This window comes from Hippoglossus hippoglossus, chromosome 14, assembly GCF_009819705.1.
Source record: "Hippoglossus hippoglossus isolate fHipHip1 chromosome 14, fHipHip1.pri, whole genome shotgun sequence".
Lineage (NCBI taxonomy): Eukaryota > Metazoa > Chordata > Actinopteri > Pleuronectiformes > Pleuronectidae > Hippoglossus > Hippoglossus hippoglossus.
Genome location: NC_047164.1, coordinates 19,495,380 through 19,515,971, shown reverse-complemented (window position 1 = coordinate 19,515,971; position 20,592 = coordinate 19,495,380). Strand labels below are relative to the sequence as shown.

At 42.7% G+C, this 20,592-nt stretch overlaps 1 protein-coding gene and 1 long non-coding RNA gene across 3 annotated transcripts in view; one reads left to right on the top strand and one right to left on the bottom strand.

Moving 5' to 3' along the window:
- The window catches only part of atp2a3 (ATPase sarcoplasmic/endoplasmic reticulum Ca2+ transporting 3), a 47,426-nt gene that overhangs the window by 15,854 nt on the left and 10,980 nt on the right, over positions 1–20,592 (top strand). For both annotated transcript variants that reach the window (XM_034606173.1, XM_034606172.1), the window contains exons 4-11: positions 2,589–2,693; positions 3,988–4,126; positions 9,729–9,809; positions 10,060–10,145; positions 10,253–10,717; positions 17,448–17,536; positions 18,730–18,832; positions 19,908–20,039. In XM_034606173.1, the coding sequence (XP_034462064.1) occupies positions 2,589–2,693; positions 3,988–4,126; positions 9,729–9,809; positions 10,060–10,145; positions 10,253–10,717; positions 17,448–17,536; positions 18,730–18,832; positions 19,908–20,039 (1,200 nt within the window). The remainder of the gene's footprint in view (positions 1–2,588; positions 2,694–3,987; positions 4,127–9,728; positions 9,810–10,059; positions 10,146–10,252; positions 10,718–17,447; positions 17,537–18,729; positions 18,833–19,907; positions 20,040–20,592) is intronic.
- On the bottom strand, positions 2,700–6,234 carry LOC117774117. The gene is made up of 3 exons (XR_004616020.1): positions 6,223–6,234; positions 5,547–5,550; positions 2,700–3,399 (listed from the first exon to the last, which is right to left on the bottom strand). It is a non-coding gene; the product is annotated as an uncharacterized LOC117774117 (long non-coding RNA).

The following is a 20,592-nucleotide window of genomic DNA, read 5'->3' as shown; positions in this document are numbered from 1 at the left end:
GGAGCCACGGAGAGCTGTGCTTACCACCAGAAACAAACAGTTCACTTCCTCCCTTTGAGTTTAGGGAAGAATGAGGGCTGATCCTATACTTGTTTTTCAGCCACATGAAGCTCAGTTAACATCGGGGACTTTGAGAGAGTACAGGAAGAGATCTACTTAAAAAGTCAACGTGACTGTTCAATTGGATTTCAAGCCTCCTTTGTTTACAGTGTTTTTTTTAATAGCTGACCTTATGATCAATGTGATATGAATAAAATTAGTTTTTTCCATTTAGCCGATAATTCCGCAACGTACCAAAACCCCTGGAGACGTTCAGAAATAAAAGGCCATCTGTCTGCACTTGTTTCGGCGCTCAGTTATACATGTGGGGTGTGAGGAGAGGTTTATTTTGGTGACACAGCTTTCATATTCAAAACCAACATGATAACAGGAAGCGGGCAGTAAAATTTCCACCAGAAATCCTCATCTCTGCTTTTGAGCGGAGAGGAAAAGCAGGAGTTAGGGATTCAGACCGAAGGTTTGATGACTGTGAAGTGTCTTCTGAAGTGTCCTTCACTAAGAGGACAGACGTTGTTGCCCTCCAGTCTCAGCTCAGTCAGAGGAGAGATTTAACGTCCCAAATGATGGGGAATGATGAGCTATCGATCTGGCTCAGGCTGCCAGGACTTACACACTGATGCTCAACGTCGTCTCACTCCATCTGCAAATTAAAGCACAGATCCACTTCATCCCTCCTTTACTCTCTGCTGCTTTTGTTGTCAAGTAATTTCAGTTTCTATTGAATTTCATTGACAAACTGAAAAGAGACGAGTAAAATCATTTCTGTGTTGCAATGGGAAGATTTTTCTGTTACCATTTCCTAAAGATGTACTTTGTTGCTTATTATACCAACTGCCATGGAGTAACTTCCATCTCTCACAGCTCCCGTTGTCACAAGACCAATTCACATTTGAGAATGGTCTCTAGGGGGCGTTATCAATGGTCACAGAGTAGACCGACAACCAATCACAGCGATGACTGAAAAATGTAAACGGATAATATACAGCAGTTGTTTGTTCTTCTTTTTTGAGAAATTATACCCTCCTAATAATGTCTCTAGCAGGATTCCTATTGGCTTTCCTCTGTCAGTCAAAACCTGCCCATTTTACATAAATGGTTGATTGGCCTGATTAGATTCAGGATGGATAGAAGTCAGTTTGAATGGAAGGGGACAGATCCATCTTCAAGAGCAAATAGAAAGGAGCTCACTGATTGGTCTGGTTTCCAAGGCTATTGGTATTCAGCTTTAATACTGTGTCTGGTTATCGAGAAGTAAGAGGCAGTGACTCCATAGTTTACTCACCATCTCTGTGAAGATGTTATTAGAGCCAATCCTTTTGATGAGTAAAGTCTTTTTAACATTCATTTCTATTTTCATGGTTGGCTGATTATGTACAGTAACTTGCATCTACATAGTTTGGCCATTTGTAGCGTGTTTAAGGCATGTATTTAAAGCAGCTATCTTTATTCATTTATTTTTAGTATTAATTATATTGTATTTACCATCAGAGAGATTTGGTGCACTGTAATGCCCTGCGCTGCAAAATATGCTCCTTCAAAACTGAGCCTCATAAGATTGAAAGTTCATTCAATCTAATCTCGACAATTTCATTTTTCCAATGATTTAATTTCCTGCAGGATTCAATTTATTTTTATTGCCCTTGTCATTTTAGGCATTGTCTTGTTGCTCTAGGCAACTGTGTGTGTGTGTGTGTGTGTGTGTGTGTGTGTGTGTGTGTGTGTGTGTGTGTGTGTGTGTGTGTGTGTGTGTGTGTGTGTGTGTGTGTGTGTGTGTGTGTGTGTGTGTGTGTGTGTGTGTGTGTGTGTGTGTGTGTGTGTGTGTGTGTGTGTGTGTGTGTGTGTGTTATATTTAAACTCACCCTTCATTTGTTTTAATAGATTTTTCAATATTTGACCAGTTTTATTGGTATGACTAAACTTGCAAAAATATAATTAAAGTGATCTAAAGTAAATAACAGTCCGCTGAGTGGATAGAGAAATGCCTATTAGGCTTATTAGCATTGCATCATTTTGTTCTATTTGTTCTGAATGCCTGCAGCCACTGTTGTCCTGCTGGATGTGAGACATGCTCTCACATTGCTCTGCAGTATCTTGTTATTGCACTTCTTCCAGCCTGAACTCGTAACTGTATTTACCACAGAGGACCGGATTGGACTACGGTCAGCCATTCGGTTGCAAGTCACATTCCAGTGAATGACAAAGTGGTCTCCTAGCCTAACAGAAATAATGAAGTTGTTGATAAATGGTAAAAAAAAGTGTGAAGGCACTGGATGAAATGCTGACTTTTCAATGTATTAAAACAACTTGCTGAAAAACAGGTTGGTGAGCCTCGGCTGTAGCAACACACTACAGCTTCTGTCCAGATTTCAGTCTCTTCCTCCAGGTTTTTACTGCGCCACCACTCGGACGCTTTTTCTCCCAAACATGTTACAGAGAAGCCCGTCTGTGAAAATGTGTCTGAGCGGCTATGGGGGTCACAGTGTAATATGTCAGTCTGCTCATGTTATGTCTGCTGTATGTTCATACAGGTCCTGGCTCTGTTTGAGGAGGGCGAGGAGACAACCACCGCCTTTGTCGAGCCTATTGTTATTCTTCTCATCCTCATTGCCAACGCAGTTATCGGGGTCTGGCAGGTAAGAAACACTCTTCATCCCCTGTCTCTGTGTATTGTGAAGTGTGAGTGCATTCCAGTTCTCATGGTTACAAGGTTCCAGTTCACCGGGTGATTCATCTTTTACCCATGTACTATATTCAAACTGACACCAGTGTGTTAACGTCTGTCCAAGTAGTGCATTGATGTGAGGTGAGGCCGTTGACCGTGGAACAGTCGCGTCTGTGCGCCAGGTCAAAACGGAAACAGACTGTGGAGCTCATGCAAAATGCCGGCCTCCATGAGGAAACAGAAAATTTAAAATAGATGCAGGCATCAATCAGCCCTTTTAGAGGAGATGCCATGTTGCTCGTGTACACCTGGTATTAAAATGTGTCTCCTGTGAGCACAGATCTCACCTTCTCACTCTATATGCAAATAATCCCAACTGTCATTTGTGTTTACGAAGATCCCATGATGTTGTTTTAACCTAGTTTGAGTTCACAGATGTGTCCAGTGACCATGTTTTTTGAGTGCGTCTGTGTGACGACACGAGTGAGAATGAATGAATGGTTTTAGCAATTTAAAGGGATAGTTCACCCAGAAATGACAATTCACTCATTATCTACTCACCACTATGCCGATGGAGGGGTGGGTGAAGTGTCTGAGTCCACAGAACACTTTAAGAGTCTCAGGGGAAAACTTTGTAGCAGCAGAATCCAATACAATTGAAGTCAATCGTGACGACTCTAACAAGTTTACCCCTGAGACTACAGAAGTGTTTTGTGGACTCAAACACTTCACCCACCCCTCCATCGGCATAGTGGTGAGTAGATGATGAGTGAATTGTAATTAACTATCCCTTTTTAAGAAAAGTTTTATTATGTGGTGATCAGTGTTGACATTGTGGTGGTGGCTACAAACTAATCAATGTATGGACTCTGAGATACGTTTAAACTGTATCGGTCAGCGGAGTAGGCGCCTCTGCATATGTGGCCCGGGATGAATTCACCTTCACATGCGAAAATGATGTGGCCACATGCCTCTTAGACCACAATCGCAGTGATTGGATCTCAGGAAGCATTCTGGACACATTTGTTCGGACTTATTTGTTCAGACTTGAATTGGCTCAGAGCTCTTGTGATTGGCTCACTCAGGATGAATGTTAATACCAGGTCTGAACAGTGTCCCAGCGAGGACACGAGGGATTATTATTAGAAGGATTGTTAAAATTTCCACGTACACCCTTTTGAAAAATATTTGATTTTCAAAAGCTTCTCTCGCCCTTTTTGTCACGAATTTCTCTTTCACATTTTCTTGCACTTCTTCCTACACAGGAGCGCAATGCTGAGAATGCCATCGAAGCCCTGAAAGAGTATGAGCCAGAGATGGGCAAGGTGTACCGCATGAACCGCAAGGCTGTCCAGAGGATCAAAGCCAGAGACATCGTCCCAGGAGACATAGTGGAGGTGGCAGGTAAGCTGTAACCTGCACCCAGACAAACTCCTCCTGTCCCCCGCTGGGACTAATTGATGCTTTGTCTGCCTTCAGACGACTCTAACTGCCTGTGTGCTACCACTTACCTCTGACACACACTCACAGAAACATGCACTCACACAACCTCAGCCACTCATTCATGAGTCTGGAAACACCGTTGGAATATCTCAGACTGAATTACATAAGAGTCTTTCCCCTGGATGTGCAGGTGCCAGGGCTCTCATCCAGTTGTGTCTATTTGTGTGTGTGTGAGGTTGTGTGTAAGTGGCTGTGGTCACCCCTTGTATTTAAGGCCCAGTTGAATTTTCCAGCACTCTCCCCATCCCTTTGCTTTCCATGCTCTCAGTCTCACCACCTGGACACCGCTGGATGTTTGTCAGCTGCTCACTCACACTCCCCTACGTTACATACACACAATTCGCCCGCTGTAAACTCGCCCATGTGTGGGCAGCCTCGGCTAAGAATAGTGTTGTTGTCACTCTGGTTCCAGAACATCTGTGTGTGCCAGATTGAATGTGCAAGCAGACACACACACACACACACACACGCAGCACCAAGGAGATCTCCTCACTTTAAACATAAACGGCTTCTGGAGTGCGATCTTCGCCATTGCACGGTGGGTGATTTGCCTCAGACGGCCGCAGTGATGCATGAGAGAGGAGGCAGAGCTCAGGGAGTGTGTGAGAGATCACAGCGTTCATTCATAAGCACAGCACGGAGCGGAGAGGAGAGAGATTATACATGCCGCGCTGGTTACAGTGACGCCTCGGCTCGATTTCAACACAAGGTTTCAGAAACGGAAATTAAATCACCCCCGTCCAAGTAATGATCGCAGAGGGATTCTAAGAGCGCCCCCCACAGGAAAGTCAGAGTTGGATATTTCATAGATTTAAATTAAAATCACAAATAGTTTTTCTTGCGCTTTACAGAGTCTAGTTTGCATTACTTGTCAGACGTGTCTGTGTGTTGATGTCAAAGCCAGCAGCTCCTTGGAATTTGGGCTTGTTACGGCCGGTCACCTCACAATCACACATGCATGCGCACACACAGACAGACAAGCCCACGCAGGTACAGCAAGCACCAAAATGACTCTACTCAAACCCCCCCCACCCATCCGACACCACTATCACTGCCAGCACTGTCAACACCGGCAGTGTCCCCATGACGACGCGCGGCACCCTGCTCATCTCCGTGTCGCCGAAGTTCACGAGGGGCTGGGGTATAATGACACCGCTGATGACAGCATGGAGGCGAGACAGATATGACTTTAAATGAAGCAGCTGCTGTTTGAATAAGGGATCTGATGTTTTTGGTCGCGGTCAGCAGCTGCTGGTGGATCCACGGTGGGAGTCCGATTGTTTAGTGACAGTGGGTAAAAACACTAGGCTCCAATGCTAACTCTTCTTCTGTTGATCAGGATTTGGTTTCCTGAATGATAAACTGGAGAAATGTTGCAGATAGATCATACATTAAATAAATAACATTTTCTCGACAGCCAATTCATCAGAAATACATGAACAATTAAAGCAAAACCTTGCATTAAAATCTGATTAGAAGACAAAAACGCCCATAAACGTAACATTTCTATCATAAAAGAAGGTTTGCGTTTCTTCACACAGAAGTCACATGCCCCAGCCGATTGTCTTCTAACCCATTACACGAGACCATCCATTTAAATAAGACGTCTTCCTCACTGATCCCTGCTACAATACTGCTGCCTCACAGTGCCGGTTACTAAGCTATTTTATACAGTCATACCATCATGGTATTTTAATTCATCCTCATTTTATTATTTTACACAGTTGCATTTTCTTTGTAATAATTCTCCCTCTAAACTTATTTTAAAATTGATACAGATTTATCCTTTTTATTTTATATCCTTTTATCTTTTCATCTCTTTTTAATCTTTTATCTTGGTTGAAGTTGTTTTGAACTGTGCTTTTAGATGTTGTTTTCTCTTCATTTTGTCTCTGAGTTTGTTTGTTTTTAATGCCCTGTACAGCATCTTGAATCTACCTCTGTGTATGAATGATGCTTTCTAAATGAAATTGCCTTGCATAGTTTAGAGTCTTAACCAGATGTTAAAAAATGTTACTCAACATCTTGCTTTGGGCTCCCACTTGTATAGGGAGTCTTCTGCATTGCACGCCCTGTTTCGCTCAGTAAGCTGCTTGACTAATCCATTTTACAAGTGGAGCCATCAGCACCAAGCCAAACTGTATTTTTATTTGTTGCAATAAATGGTATAATTATGACGAGTGGACTGAAGACAAGTTCAAAAGTAAAACCTATATGTTTAAATGAGATGAAAAGGCATAGACAACTAATCATACATGAATAACTGATGGTTTGATCTGGGTGTTTTGTAATAGTGAAACCGTTACAGATGAGGTGCTCATCAAGGCTGAAATTCCAGTTTAACTACACAATGCAATTACTGTCTATTGTAAGAGGTATGATGGTGGTGTTATGCGAAATGCACACTGTCATATATCTTTCTATACTCAGCGCGTCGTTGTGTCTGACATAATGTTGTTGCTAAGCAGTTTTAAAACAGGGGTAAACAACGGAGGTAGGGACCGCGCCACATGCTCCTCTCACTTAGAAAATATGCGTTTCAGCGATCGTCAGGAACACCCATCTGACTGCAATATGTGCAAATGTTGTGACAAAGAAAACAAATTAATATTTTCCTTTCCTACATGGATTTCCCAGGCTTTCCTGTACTTCAGATTAGCCGGTGGTTGTTCCATGGGAACTCGATGTTAGGGGGTAAAGTAAACTGCGCACAGGTCTCGGAAAAGGACACCGTCGGCCACAAGAGCCATTGAGGAGAGAAAAGAACACTAAATATATTTACTCGAGTTTCCACTGCCGCTGCCCGCCTGCCCTTTTTCTAGGTGCACTCGGGCGATGCCAGCTACCGTTACGACACAGTTGTGATTTGCGCCTCCACTGGAACTTTCCTCTGTTTTTCTTGAATGGAGTGACTGCAGTGGTCAGATTGTCAGGAACTCCTAGAGGGTTTGTAACGAGCCATTCCCAGTATCGAGTCACGGTTAGCCTGCACGTAAATGGAGACATCTCTGCCAGTATATTATGCAAGATGTTCAGATTTTGTTTGGAGTCCAGTTTTACTAAATGGAAAGGGAGATCTGTTGAAACCAGCTGGCTACCTAGTCATGAATGCATGCCTTGTATATTGTTTCTTGCTTCTATTCACTAATAACAGACAAATATATGCTCTTTATATTATTTATAAGATTATCTGAACTCAACACAGCTGCATTAGGACTTGGATTTCTCCTCTGGCAGATGGAGTGTCTGTGGGAGGCCGTGGCAGAAAGTGAAGGTTTGATAGGGGAGCAGGAGTCTGTGGGTAGGCGTTTTGAAAAGCCTCTCTTTTCTGCCCTCGACCGGTCCTGCTACAGTGAACCTGTAGCCCCCGGCCACCTCCCACACAGGCAAACCACACACTTCTCTCCGCCTCTCCGCCTCTCCTGCTGTTCTTCTCTCACAACCCATGGGTGTCAGACGGAGGACGGCAGAGAAATATCGAAATTGAAGCGCAGCCATATTCAGCTACAGCACTGAGCATATACAGTATGGCCTCGTCATCCATCTCTCTCTCTCTCCATCTCCGGTCCTGTTATGAAAAATCCCCCCTCGAGTCTCAGAGCATCTGCCGACTCATTCCACAAACTTCTCTCTATATCTGGAACGCATATCTCAAGAACTGTTTATCGTATCGGCGTCACACATGTGTTGTGTATTGTTAATCCCCAGGGAAGTGCAATTGTAAATTTGGTACGATTTGGATACACGATATATTCTGTATTAATTCACTTTGAATAAACAGGCGACCAACACTCTGGATGCATTTAAACCTAATATAACAGACACACGTGAACAAAAATAACGAAAATTAAATTTCATTTTATGAAAATCATTGACAATCAATTGTTTAATGCCGATAAACCAGGTAGGATGAACACAAAATGTTTTAACTTCACTCAGTCTGCAGCATAGACTGTTTTATAAAAAGCTCTGCACACAAACAATAAACAGTGAAAGTATATAGTAGAACTGTTTGAGGAGGACAGGCAGGTCTAGAAAGGACACTTCACTAGTTGAGCTAATGTCAGGAGGAGTTAATGGAGCTCAGAAAGAAATGGAAAAAGATAAAGGAAATATCAGCCACTTTGAAAACTTTACAGTGATGCGTGCTTGCACAGAAGCCATCCTGCCTGTCGAGTGTCGTAGACTGAGGAAAAGTAGAAAATCAACCAGCTTGTCAATGTGGAAAAGCTTTGGTAGATTCCAGGGAGTCCTTTTGTTTTCTGGTTGTCATTAACACTGAGAAGCGGTGACGCCTGAGGACTCTCCGTCGGCATTAATGAGACAATCTGTGTTAATTATCGGGTTCTGATGTAGACAAAGCAACAGCCACTTGGTGTGAGGCATTAGATAAGAAGTTTAATACGGAAGCTTAATGAACAGACTATCAGGCTGTGGTGGAGAAGATGAGAAGCATTTACTCCAGGCTTCATCTGCAGTTTCTGCCACTTGTGAGGACGGGTTGTTATCAGAGGAACGGAGAGAGTGAAGGGAGGAACAAAGAGGAGGTGAAATAATCGATCATTTCGAAAACGGCAACATGACTCCATCAAGGCTGTATCGAGCCGTTGTTTACTTGAGGCTGCAGCCGGAGCCTGGTCTGAATCCAACCGTGTTTCTTTGCTCAGGGATTTATTGTTCGATCACAGACACTCGATAGGGTGTGAGTGTTCACCTGCAGCTACACTTATGGACTCCTCGGAGGACACAAGCTGAAGGTCAAACTTCTTAGGAGACCAGCGTCATCTTCCCTGTTTGTGTTAAAGTGGTATGTTAGCTTTCATTGGATGTCCTGTTGTCCATTTTTTGGTCACGCTAGCAGCTTTTGGGATGGCTCTTGGTCTGTGAGTTGGTTGCTCCTTTATTTCACAACTTTGACGCAGACTGAAGAAACTATTACATGCATAACCATGACACCTTATACAGAAACTCATGGTCCACAGAGGATACTGCCGAATTTCTGTGGGGATCCCCTGAGTTTTCCTCTATTTCAGCGAGCAGGTTGACATTTCTGGTTCAGAGTGAAATATTTTTTGAACTAGATCCCCACAAAATGTGTTTCTGATGCTCGCGGTGTCCAGGTGATAAGTTCTAATCTTCTGACTTTTCCTCTAGGTCAAGGATTTTGCCCTTTCAGTGAAATAGTTTGGCATATCACAAAGATTTTTTTTAAACATTATACTTAATGCCCCTATATCTAATGTATCCATGTTTAATTTATTGATATCTTGATGGTCATGCCAACATTTCCGATTTCCCAATAGCTGCAAAACTGATGACAAGACTCAGCTGTACTTTGTGCTTTATGCTAATTTGCAAATGTTAGCATGTAAACAGGCTGAACTAAGATGTTGAACAAGCTAAACGTTGCACCTTCTCAATATCAGCATGTTGTCATTATGAGCGTGTTAGCATACAGTACCGTATGTTTATGTGGGTTTTTTTTGGTATATGTTTTTGTTAGTTGGTGACAAGGTGCCTGCTGACATCAGACTGACCTCTATAAAGTCCACCACCCTGCGAGTGGACCAGTCCATCCTCACAGGTATTTCTCATGTCTCATCTCACAGATCCAGCTTTAAGGCTTCACATCATTCGAATAGAGTGCACACCCCTTATCGTTTGAACTGAACTTGGAAGACCTAAGGTTATAAGCAATCTTGTTTTCTGTGATAGTTTCTACCCTCTAGGCTGTGAATGTAACTTTGTTTGGCTTTGGCACTGTCGAAGCATCTCATCGCTGCTCTCACCTCACACACTCGCAGATCTAGTCTCATTTTCTTTTCTTTTTAAAGGGGAGTCTGTGTCCATCATCAAACACACTGACCCTGTTCCTGACCCCAGAGCTGTCAACCAGGACAAGAAGAACATGCTGTTTTCTGTGAGCATCGCCCACTACCCCTGCAGCTCTCAGCCCAGTCATTTTTATCTTCTGCCTTCACAGCAATAATAATGTTATTATTCACATACCTTGCTTTGTTCCCTCAGGGCACCAACATCGCTGCGGGCCGTGCCATAGGCGTCGTCATTGCCACTGGCGTGACCACAGAGATCGGCAAAATCCGCAACCAGATGGCGGCGACGGAGCAAGAGAAGACACCTCTGCAGCAGAAGCTGGACGAGTTCGGACAGCAGCTCTCCAAGGTCATCTCCCTGATCTGTGTAGCCGTGTGGGTGATCAACATCGGCCACTTCGGAGACCCCGTCCACGGCGGCTCCTGGGTCAGAGGAGCCATCTACTACTTCAAAATCGCTGTGGCATTGGCTGTGGCCGCCATCCCCGAGGGCCTGCCCGCTGTTATCACCACCTGCCTCGCCCTCGGCACGCGCCGCATGGCCAAGAAGAACGCCATCGTTCGCAGCCTCCCCTCTGTGGAGACCCTGGGCTGCACCTCTGTTATCTGCTCTGACAAGACGGGCACCCTCACCACCAACCAGATGTCTGTGTGCAGAGTAAGTGGCATTTTGGAAACAAAAACATCCTTATTATTTAAGATCAGGACATGCAGCAGGATTTGTTCCAGAGCAGAAACTTAAGGCTAATCATTTCATTTCCACATCCTGTCATTTGATTGACTCTTCAAAAAAAAAAAAAAAGCTTGTGGGAACTCCCTGTGAAAAAGTGCTGCAGAGGTGAAGTCTACAAGGGTTTGTTGTTCATTATTCATGTCAGTCTCCACAGTTCATACGCCCTTTTCCCTGTGTGTGTGTGTGTGTATGTGTGTTTGTTTCCCCTGAACAGCTTAAAGGCGGATGGAAAATCCTTGTGGCGTTGTAATGTTTACCTTCACTTGACAGGTATGAGATAGCTGCTGGAGGAGTAGTACAGGCTGGCATGGCCCAGCAGCGCCCAGAGCTCGACAGCTTATCACCAGATCAGCTCACACATGCACAGCAGCGAAGGTTTCCAAAATGTCACAATGCCAGAATAAACGCACCTCAGGGATCCATGTCCTGAACTGTCCTCTAATATTATGCTTGTATTTATGTATGTACATAATTACACCAGGAATCAAATACAGAAAGCTCCTATGGTATTCACGACTGCTCTGTACTACACAGCCCCACCCTTTTGTGTGTGTGTGTGCGTTGCTTTCTAGCTATCTTTGCTACAAGTACAGAGTAAATATCAGCGCTGCTATTTGTCTTGGCTCCTGTTAAGGGCTCTTGACACACACACACACACACACCTAATCTGAGTTAACACTTCTTGTCCTTACATCAATTACAATTTGGGCTAAAGGCAGTAACTAAGAGAAAACAGCTATTAGAGGACAGTGCTGGCTGCTCATTCACTGATTTCCACTGGAACCTCTAGATGTCATAAGTAAGATAACTGTCACCACTGGAACCTGGACAACTGTTGTCGGTTATTTAAGAATCGTGACCCATAGAGCTTAACAGTAGTAGAGATATGTTATTTTGCAAAATTTTACACAAAATTGAATAAAGTATAACTGACAAAGCCATTATTCAAGTAGGCCCCTCTATCGGCATATGGGATAGTGCATCAGCCAAGACGTTCTCCTTGCCAGCCACTCTTGCATTCGCTGTTTGAAACGGAGCAAGAAAAGCAAGGGGGTTATGGTCGGTGTAAACCTCTACCTCCCGGCCTGCATGGGACACATAGATCTTAAAATGTCTCAAATGTTTAAATAAGAATTTAGCTTTACAGAATCTTAAACAAGCCTGTATAAAACCTACCTGGACCCAATAGAGAAAACCGCTATCAGTTAACAAGGAGCTGTAGTTGAAAAGAGCAGTCAAATAATAATAATAATAATAATGTAAACTCAAAGAAGTTTATTTAAGAGTGATTTCTAGAAATAATTTGAAGGCCTCGCTCAAAGACAATATTGTGTTGCCAAGCTGGATGAACGATAATGATATTAATCATGATTAACTAATGTAATTAATTATTTTAAGTATAATGTTTTCCCAAACTTTGTTCTTATTTTCGACATATTAACACACAGACCTGAGACGGTCTTAGATCAGGACCCAGGAAGACCCTCAGTCTAGAGTTTACTTTAATTTTACTTGAACTTTTGCTGATTGTTGGATGCCAGAGGATCACACTCGGAGCCTGAATTGAGCTGAAGTGATAGCCCACTTATAAGTGAACCTACAGTTTGTAAATTTGGCTGAACAGCTTCCACTGTGGGGACTGCAGGACAATAGAACATGTAGTTAATAATCTACAGCAGAAGTTGATGATCTGCTGATTGAATGCAATCCTTTGTGTTTGGCCATGGTCAGGAGAACCTGGGATAAAAAAAATAAGTGGACTACTATCTTATCAGTCTGTATCATTTCTGTTGTGAAATAGAGTTCTAAAGGAGGACTGCCATAGAAAGGCCCCTCCCTCTCCTCTCCTCTCTTCCTGTGTGTGTGATTAATGCGTAGCAGCAGGGAGTTCCCTCCAGCAGGAAGAACCCGGAGGAGTGATCTCACCGCACTCCTGAGTCCCTCCCAGACAGAAAAAGAGTGAGAGCCGCTGACGTTGGTCAATATTGACCTTCTTCTTCCACCGAAACTCCCCGGCTCGCTGTGCTCAGCTCTCTGGTGGGAGATAAGGGGGCGCACACACACACACACGTACTCTCTTCCTCTTTGCAGTTTTTTTTCTCATCACAGTGTTTCCTGGAGATAGTCGTTTTTGTGGTTGTTTAACTTGTCCCTCCTTGTGTGCTCGGACCACTGCTATTTTTTTTTATGGGAGTTTCTTTTGCGTCATGGTTTAATGTCCACATTGAATGTTTGCCCAGGCTTATCCATCTGTGCTTATCCTTGGACTGGCCTCTAGCCTGTGCTCCTGATTGGGCCGTGTGTCTCCCCTTGCCTCGGGGGTATCCCTGTATGGTCAGGACTTCCTGGGATTTCCCTCCGTACCATGACACTGTATTTCCCTTTTTCCCTCCAAACAACACATGCAGAGATGCACAAAACCCATGCACGCATAAAAAAGGGTTGCTCACCATTCTTCCTCATTCAAGCTCAGAGGAAGGGAGTGAAGTAGAAGGATACAAACTTGAGTCACATGGATCACACTTGTGCCTCGTTTCCCTGGAGACCACAGCGGATCAGATAGTGAGGGGAACTGACCACGGGTGAAAGAACACCCTCATTTTATTCCTCAGACCCTCCTCTGTGTGTGCCCTGAGTCTCTGTACTCATCGAAGATTTCTTATAGAATGGTAGAGCTGAGACTAGTGAATGTGATGACCTTTTGTGAAATTAAGAATTGAGCGGAGAGGTGAGGTGAGGCTATTTAAAGAACCTTAAAGGGACCATACACCCTGATGATATGAAACTATAAATCAGTGAACAAAAACAATATAGCGGTGATATTAAGAATCCGTAATTGAACATCAGTACTGCAGTCCCTCTGTGATCGTACAGGCTTTAGCTGCAGAGATGGAATAAGGCAGTTTAACATATAAGTAGGTCACCAACTATCGAGCTAACCTGTTATGTCGAAAATGACTTTTCTTTCTTTGGAAGTATACACATATAAATTAACATCTAGCATAGGTTTGTTTGTTCCTGTAGCCACCCAGCTGACATAAGACACTTCTACATAAACCTGTACACAAACACAGTTTTAAGACCCGAATGGCAATGATCACAAAGAGACCGAGAATAGTAATCAGTAGAGCACATACCTCCACTAAGGCCCATCAGTCCCTTTTATGAAAGCACATTTACATTCACTAGATCCAGGTTTTTAGTTTGGATCTTCACCAAATTGCACACACTCATAAATATCAGTCCCCTAAATAACATCAAAATCCATGAATTATTCTCTAAAAGGAAAATTATGAAAAACTCCCAATCTTGCAATGTTAAAGAAAATAAAAAATCCTGGATCCGACCCCTGATCCTGATCCTCACCAAATGTAATAGGTTCTTTTCTGACCCATATGACATCCTTCCATTGAATTTCATGATAATTCATCCGGTAGTTATCATGTAATCCTGCCAACTGACAGACAAATGCAGATGAAAGCATAACCTCCTTGGTGGAGGTAAAAATACAGAAAACAGAGGTTTTTCATATTTCGTACTGGTTGATTCGGTGACGCCCATGGTTAGTGGTGGTACTGTAAGTGTGGATTAATACTACAGGAAAAATGCACTGAGCAGATACTTATACACATAATACAGAAATACTGCGATAGAGAAACTATGTAAGTCATCATCTTTGCAACATTGATCTAATTTCATTCTGCACATATGTGAGTAGTTGTCCACTCAACAGCAGAAAAACAGAGTTGGTTACTGGTTGTTGAGGAGAGTGAGGTGTACAGTCTGTTGCTGTTACTTCCTGCATTGGTTAAAAAGATACGTTTTTGAGGAACTGCTTCATATTGAGCGCCACCCTGTGTTTCAGCAGCAGAATGTTTGTGACTGTGAAGCAGCAGCAGGACCGGACTAACCTGCTGGTGGGTCCCTGGGGGCAAATAGTTGAGATGTGGCCCAATACTGAGCCTGAGCCTTAGTTTGAGTAATCACATGTGTAAGAATATGCAAACAAAACATTTGTAATATGTCACATAATATCAACTGAAACATTTGAAGTAACACAAGGTGTTGACACGCCGTCACAAGATTATTTACATTTGCGGGGGATTGCATTAATGTCCTGAACAAGTTTCAGTTGATATTAATCAATCAACACTGTTTCCACACAGTGCACCTTGTGAAGGAGAGGGAACAGTAAACAGCCAGGTTGATCTTAATGAGATCATTAGTTATGTTACATGTGCGCAGTGGTGGAAGAACTTCTCAAATATTTGTCTTAAGAGAAAGTGCAACTTAAATGTCCCCCAGGTAAAAGTAAAAGTACCACATTAACTTCTGAGTAAAAGTACATATTTGCATTTAAATACATTTAAAATATTAAAAGTAATAGCACTTGCCAAGTGTATCCTATTTAATTTTTGATACTTCTTTACCACTGCTGCACTTTGCTGTCATTGAAGGAGGCGGGGGCTAGGTCAGCTCTGATTGGATCAATGGACTAATTCCTCTCATCGTTGATTTTACTTTTAAAAATGTAATTAAAAAAAACATTTAACACAATGCATTGTAAAAATGTAGTGGAGTACAGATATTTGCTGACATATATAGTGGAGTAAAAGTGAAAAGTACCTGAAATTATCTACTGAAGTAAAGCACAGATACTTGAAAAATGTAATAAAGCTCAGTTACTAAGTAAATGTACTTTGTTACATTCCACCACTGTATCCATACATTGTCCTTTGTGCTTTTAAAAGCCATTTAAATCCTGTGGGAATATCGAACTGACGTTGAAAACAACCAATCACAGAGGTTATTTATCACTTTGTTTCAATCCTCTCCAAACTAGACTAGAGCAGGAGACTAGATGTAGTAACCCTGTTGCTGCAGAGAGTTGTTAAGAAGTAATATCTCCTTGAAGAGGCTCAAACGTAATGCTGGAGGGACAACAGCTGCCCCACATCCCAGGTCTGCCATTGATTTTCTGTTTCTTTGTAAATTAATGGCTGCTAACCACACACACACACACACACACACACACACACACACACACACACACACACACACACACACACACACACACACACACACACACTGGCAGAAGAATCGAGGAGGAGACCAAGTTTAACCAAATAGCTGCTTCATTAATTCTTCAATCAGCTGGACTTAATGGACTCTCAAACAGAGGTTCTACGGGGGCTGCCCCCCCCCCACCCCGTATGTGTGTTTACGGTTTTCTTCATTTAAATGCCAAGTTGTAAAAAAAGGGAATAATAGTAATAACAAGGCAATAGAGATCAAGGACAGTCTATTAGCCTGTTGTGCATGTATGTGTTTAGAAAGACGGAGCCTGTCTCGCTCTGACCAGCAGCCACAGCACACCTCCCCTGTTTTTAATCAGTGTATCAGCATTACCAGTACGTCGTGAATCACTACTCGGGGGAATTTCAGGGAAGATTTGCTAACCAAGCAAATCCATGGACCCAGGGACTCCAGCTCTTTCCTCTACTTTCTCTGACTTGTGTTGTTTTTCTGCAGTTGACTGGAGCGTGTGTGGTTGTGTGAGTGACCGATGAAGCTTTGCATCGAGACGTGTGATCAGTGCTTGTCTTGCCTGATGCGTGTTTGGAAACACTAAAGAATCTGGGGCTGAGCTGATAGCACAGCCACCTTCAGAGATTTCTTACCATTGGATCCTTCAGTTTAGCTCATAGTTTAAACTCCACCTCTCCAGTAACAATCTTTCCATCTGATTTGTACTACTCTGAATTTGATTTTCATATATCTTATAACCTTTCATTTTTCCGGGGCAGGTCAAAAAGCAAGGCAGGACTAATAAGTTCTTGTTGGCAGCTTCTTATGTAGACATGATGCAGCCCTCGTTGTTTATTTGAAGTGTGTGTTGCTTCTATAATTGGAGTTAATCACTTGTCAAAGATGTGCCAACAGCACTGCTACAATTCCAGTGACAACCAAGCTATTGTATCACCTGTGTGAACCGAACGGCACAAGGACATGCCATCATTTCAGAGCTGCTCATTCACAAAAGAGATCATAAATAGTCGAGCACATACCTCTACTGATTGAAGCTACAATATTCTTTAAGGTTATTTGGTGAGTGAAATAATAAGATCCCATGATTGTAGGTGCACCCTCACAGAAGGTCTAAACAATGCTCGTCATCCCCCTCAATTCCCTCTATTTAAAGACACAATCCATATTTTTTTCTAAATTACATGTTAAATGGAAGAGTCTGACTTCATGAAGAAAACTAAGCAGAGATATGATTGTGTGCATCTTATTTTGCTCAAGCAACACAATTTTGTAATGATGGATCCACTGGAGGAGCAGGTAGACTTGTCGAGAAGAGGAATAATTTGCGTTAAACAATATTTAGACTGGTCAGTACTGTGACTACCTACTTCCATGTGGGTTAAAACAACATCTCAGTCCACAGGAATCCACAGGGTCACTTTCTCATTCACTGCCGAGATGTTTTGTTTTTATTTTACTGCTCTAGCAACAGACCGATTTCTTCATTTAATCCATCCTAACAGTTTCAACAGCAGTGGGCAGCCACAGCTCACAAAGACCAACCGCATGTCTGACTAATTAACTAACTACACCTCCCCTGTCTGTGTTTGCCTTTTCTCCTCTCCAGATGTTCGTCGTTGACAAGGTGGAAGATTTAAACTGCACCCTTCATGAGTTCTCTATAACTGGTTCTACATATGCCCCTGAGGGACAAATGTAAGTGTCACAGTTCAAGCATGTATTACTTTAATTGGGGCACGCCTGTGCAACTTTAATACCCTCATCAAATGATCGTCTCACATTTTACAAACATATTTCTCCATGAAGTGAACTGTTATCGTCAAAACAATATACAAGAAAACTGTGTTGTGGTCCAAGATGTGTCACATCGCTGCTAATGATTTCCCTGAAAATGTAGCTAGCTGTGCTTTAATACACAGAGGTGAAGAAAACATTTTTAATTGGACGTAAAAAACAGCAGGAGACATCTTTAATTCGGTGTTTGGAGGCTTTAAGTCTAATTAAAAAAAACGCAAATCACAAATTTAATTTGGAAACTACTTTTAGACCGATCTTGATTTAAACTCTGACGTGCTATGTCATTAGCACATCTTTTTTTAAGTGCAGAAATGTTGCCAAGGTTAGTTTATTAAACTCAGAAGGATGGTGAGATGCTTGTTCACGATTCCCTTTTTACTGGATTGCATGAAAAACCTGTAAGAAAACTACAGCTAGTTCAAAATTAACTAACCAGAATAAGTTTTAGTAAACTTGTGTTTCAGTTGCCTCTTATGTGCTAACTCTCGTGCAGCATCATCAAGCCTTAGCTGCTCTGTGTTTTTACTGAATTACTCACATTCTTGGTTGTAATTGTTCAAGTGTAGAGTGAATAGTTTAACTGAACAAAGAGATTTAAACATGTCAGAGTGTTTCAGTCAAATGAATTTGTGGAGGAATACAAGTACCTGTAGGTGGCGAGTCGTTATGTAGGAGAAGGCTTTCTGCACTTCATTGTGTATGCATGTTGTTTATTTTGCTGTTTGGTGAGTACAGCTTTCTGACTCTGCATGAACCTGTCGATTTCATAACAGCAGAGTGTGGGTTATTGTGTGGGAGCTTCGCTAGCAACCGTTGCAGTCTCTACTGGGAAGAGATCCATGGTTGTCATGCAATCAGCACATCTCGTCCGGAACACGCACTCACACACACACACGAATGCACTGTTTACTACTGTACAAACACTGTTCCTCTAGTCAACTTTGGAAAGCTAAACAAATGAAGGTCTTCCGTGCTCATAAATATTGATGAGTTCACCGTGTCTGAGGTGTAGCGAACTCTGAGGTGTTTTTTTCCCCCCCCAGTGTGTTGTGGCTGACGTTAGTGTGTGTGTGTCTTTGTTTTTCTTCTAGACTGAAAGGAGACAGGCCCGTCCATTGTGGAGACTATGATGGACTTTTGGAGTTGGCCACTGTGTGCTCCATGTGCAATGACTCTTCACTGGACTTCAATGAGGTCATTCACACACACACACACACACACACACACACACACACACACACACACACACACACACACACACACACACACACACACACACACACACACACACACACACACACACACACACACACACACACACAGAGAGATATTATTATAGATTCCATGCAAAATAAACTTATCGGAAACAAACACAGTATTGCTTTTGTCATGTTTCTTTACAAATTCCCTCATGCAAAGACTGTGTGTGTATATATAATATATTCTGTAAAGACTCCTCTTCTGCAGAGCTAATTTTACTCTGGTGTAAAGTCATTTTCTCTGGTTTCTCACCTCTTTGTTATCGCCATGTTATCATGGTAACCATGCTGAGGAGAGAGGGCAGGGATGAGGCACTTCTCAGATTCCACTCGTCCTCCCTTCACTAAATGTGTCTGTGCTCGTGAATAATCGTTTCGTCCCCAATTTTGTGCATCTTTGATCAAAGAGCCTGCGAGTGAGATTAAAAGTGTGTTAAACCGAAGGAAGGAAGGAAGGGGGTGGGGGGGGTGGGTGCAGAGCAGGCGAGTGCTGGAGAGGTGCGGGGTGTTATCGCCGTCCGCGCTCACACAAACAAATGATGAGTGGTGCGCCGTGACGGCCTCCTCTCACCTACTCCAGTTCTCAGCAGTATGACTCAAAGTTTGTGGAGGCCGAGGTGCATGACCCACAGATTTGTTCACAGCATGTTTGCTCCGGAGTTGTTGTTTTGTCATCGTTCACATTTAACAATGGATACGGTGCATGCTTGTGTAGGGCTGTTTGCACTACCATGTTATCTACAGCATCTGAATTAAATGAATTACTCCTCATCAATAAGGCCCAGGACCCCATCATTGCACTGCATAAATGTTAAGAACCCACCTGTGACTGTGAAATTCAGACCCTCCGTGGCCACTCGTGTGCATATGAACAGTATGGCCATATCTCAGGTTTATATTGTACACATCTTTCTCTAGTGTTTATAATTCCTTGCATTTGTAAATCTACTTGGCCATAAAAGCCTATTCTGTATACTGCATCACTATTGAGCAGCATGTTTCTCTTACAGGCCAAAGGTGTTTATGAGAAGGTGGGTGAAGCCACAGAGACGGCTCTCACCACCTTGGTGGAGAAGATGAACGTCTTCAACACTGATGTCTCCGGTCTAAGCAAGGTGGAACGTGCCGGGGCCTGCAACTCGGTAAGCTACACGTGTGTGTGTGTGTGTTAGTGCGGAGTTAGAAAGAAGTGAGCAGACCTCTGTTGCTCCTCATTTCAGCTTGAGGCTATTGGCTCCTGGCTACGTAAGCAGCTACTAGCATAACACACCCAGTTGCATTATGGGTACCAGTTTTTGAAGGAAGGTAGAGGAATTAGAAGACTAGAAAATGTGATATCCCTGGTTGTTCAGTATCGAATTTAATCGATTTTAACTGTCCATCATCACACCAACAGTGTGACAGGATTGTAAGGTTAAAAATATATACCCATGCATCCTGGGTAACCTGAAAATTACTGAGATTACTTTTCCAGTCATGGAAACAACCTGGAAATTGTTTGAAATGACAAAATATCCTGGAAATACACTTAATTGTCCTGGAAATTGTCTGTGTATTTTAGAGACTTTCATATATTGCTCACTGTTGAAACTTAGCAATATGACAGGTTTACCCTCTCCTGTAACTAGCTATAGGGCAGCATGTAACAATCCATTACAATATTACCTGAACCTTATAGTGTGATAGGTAGAGCAT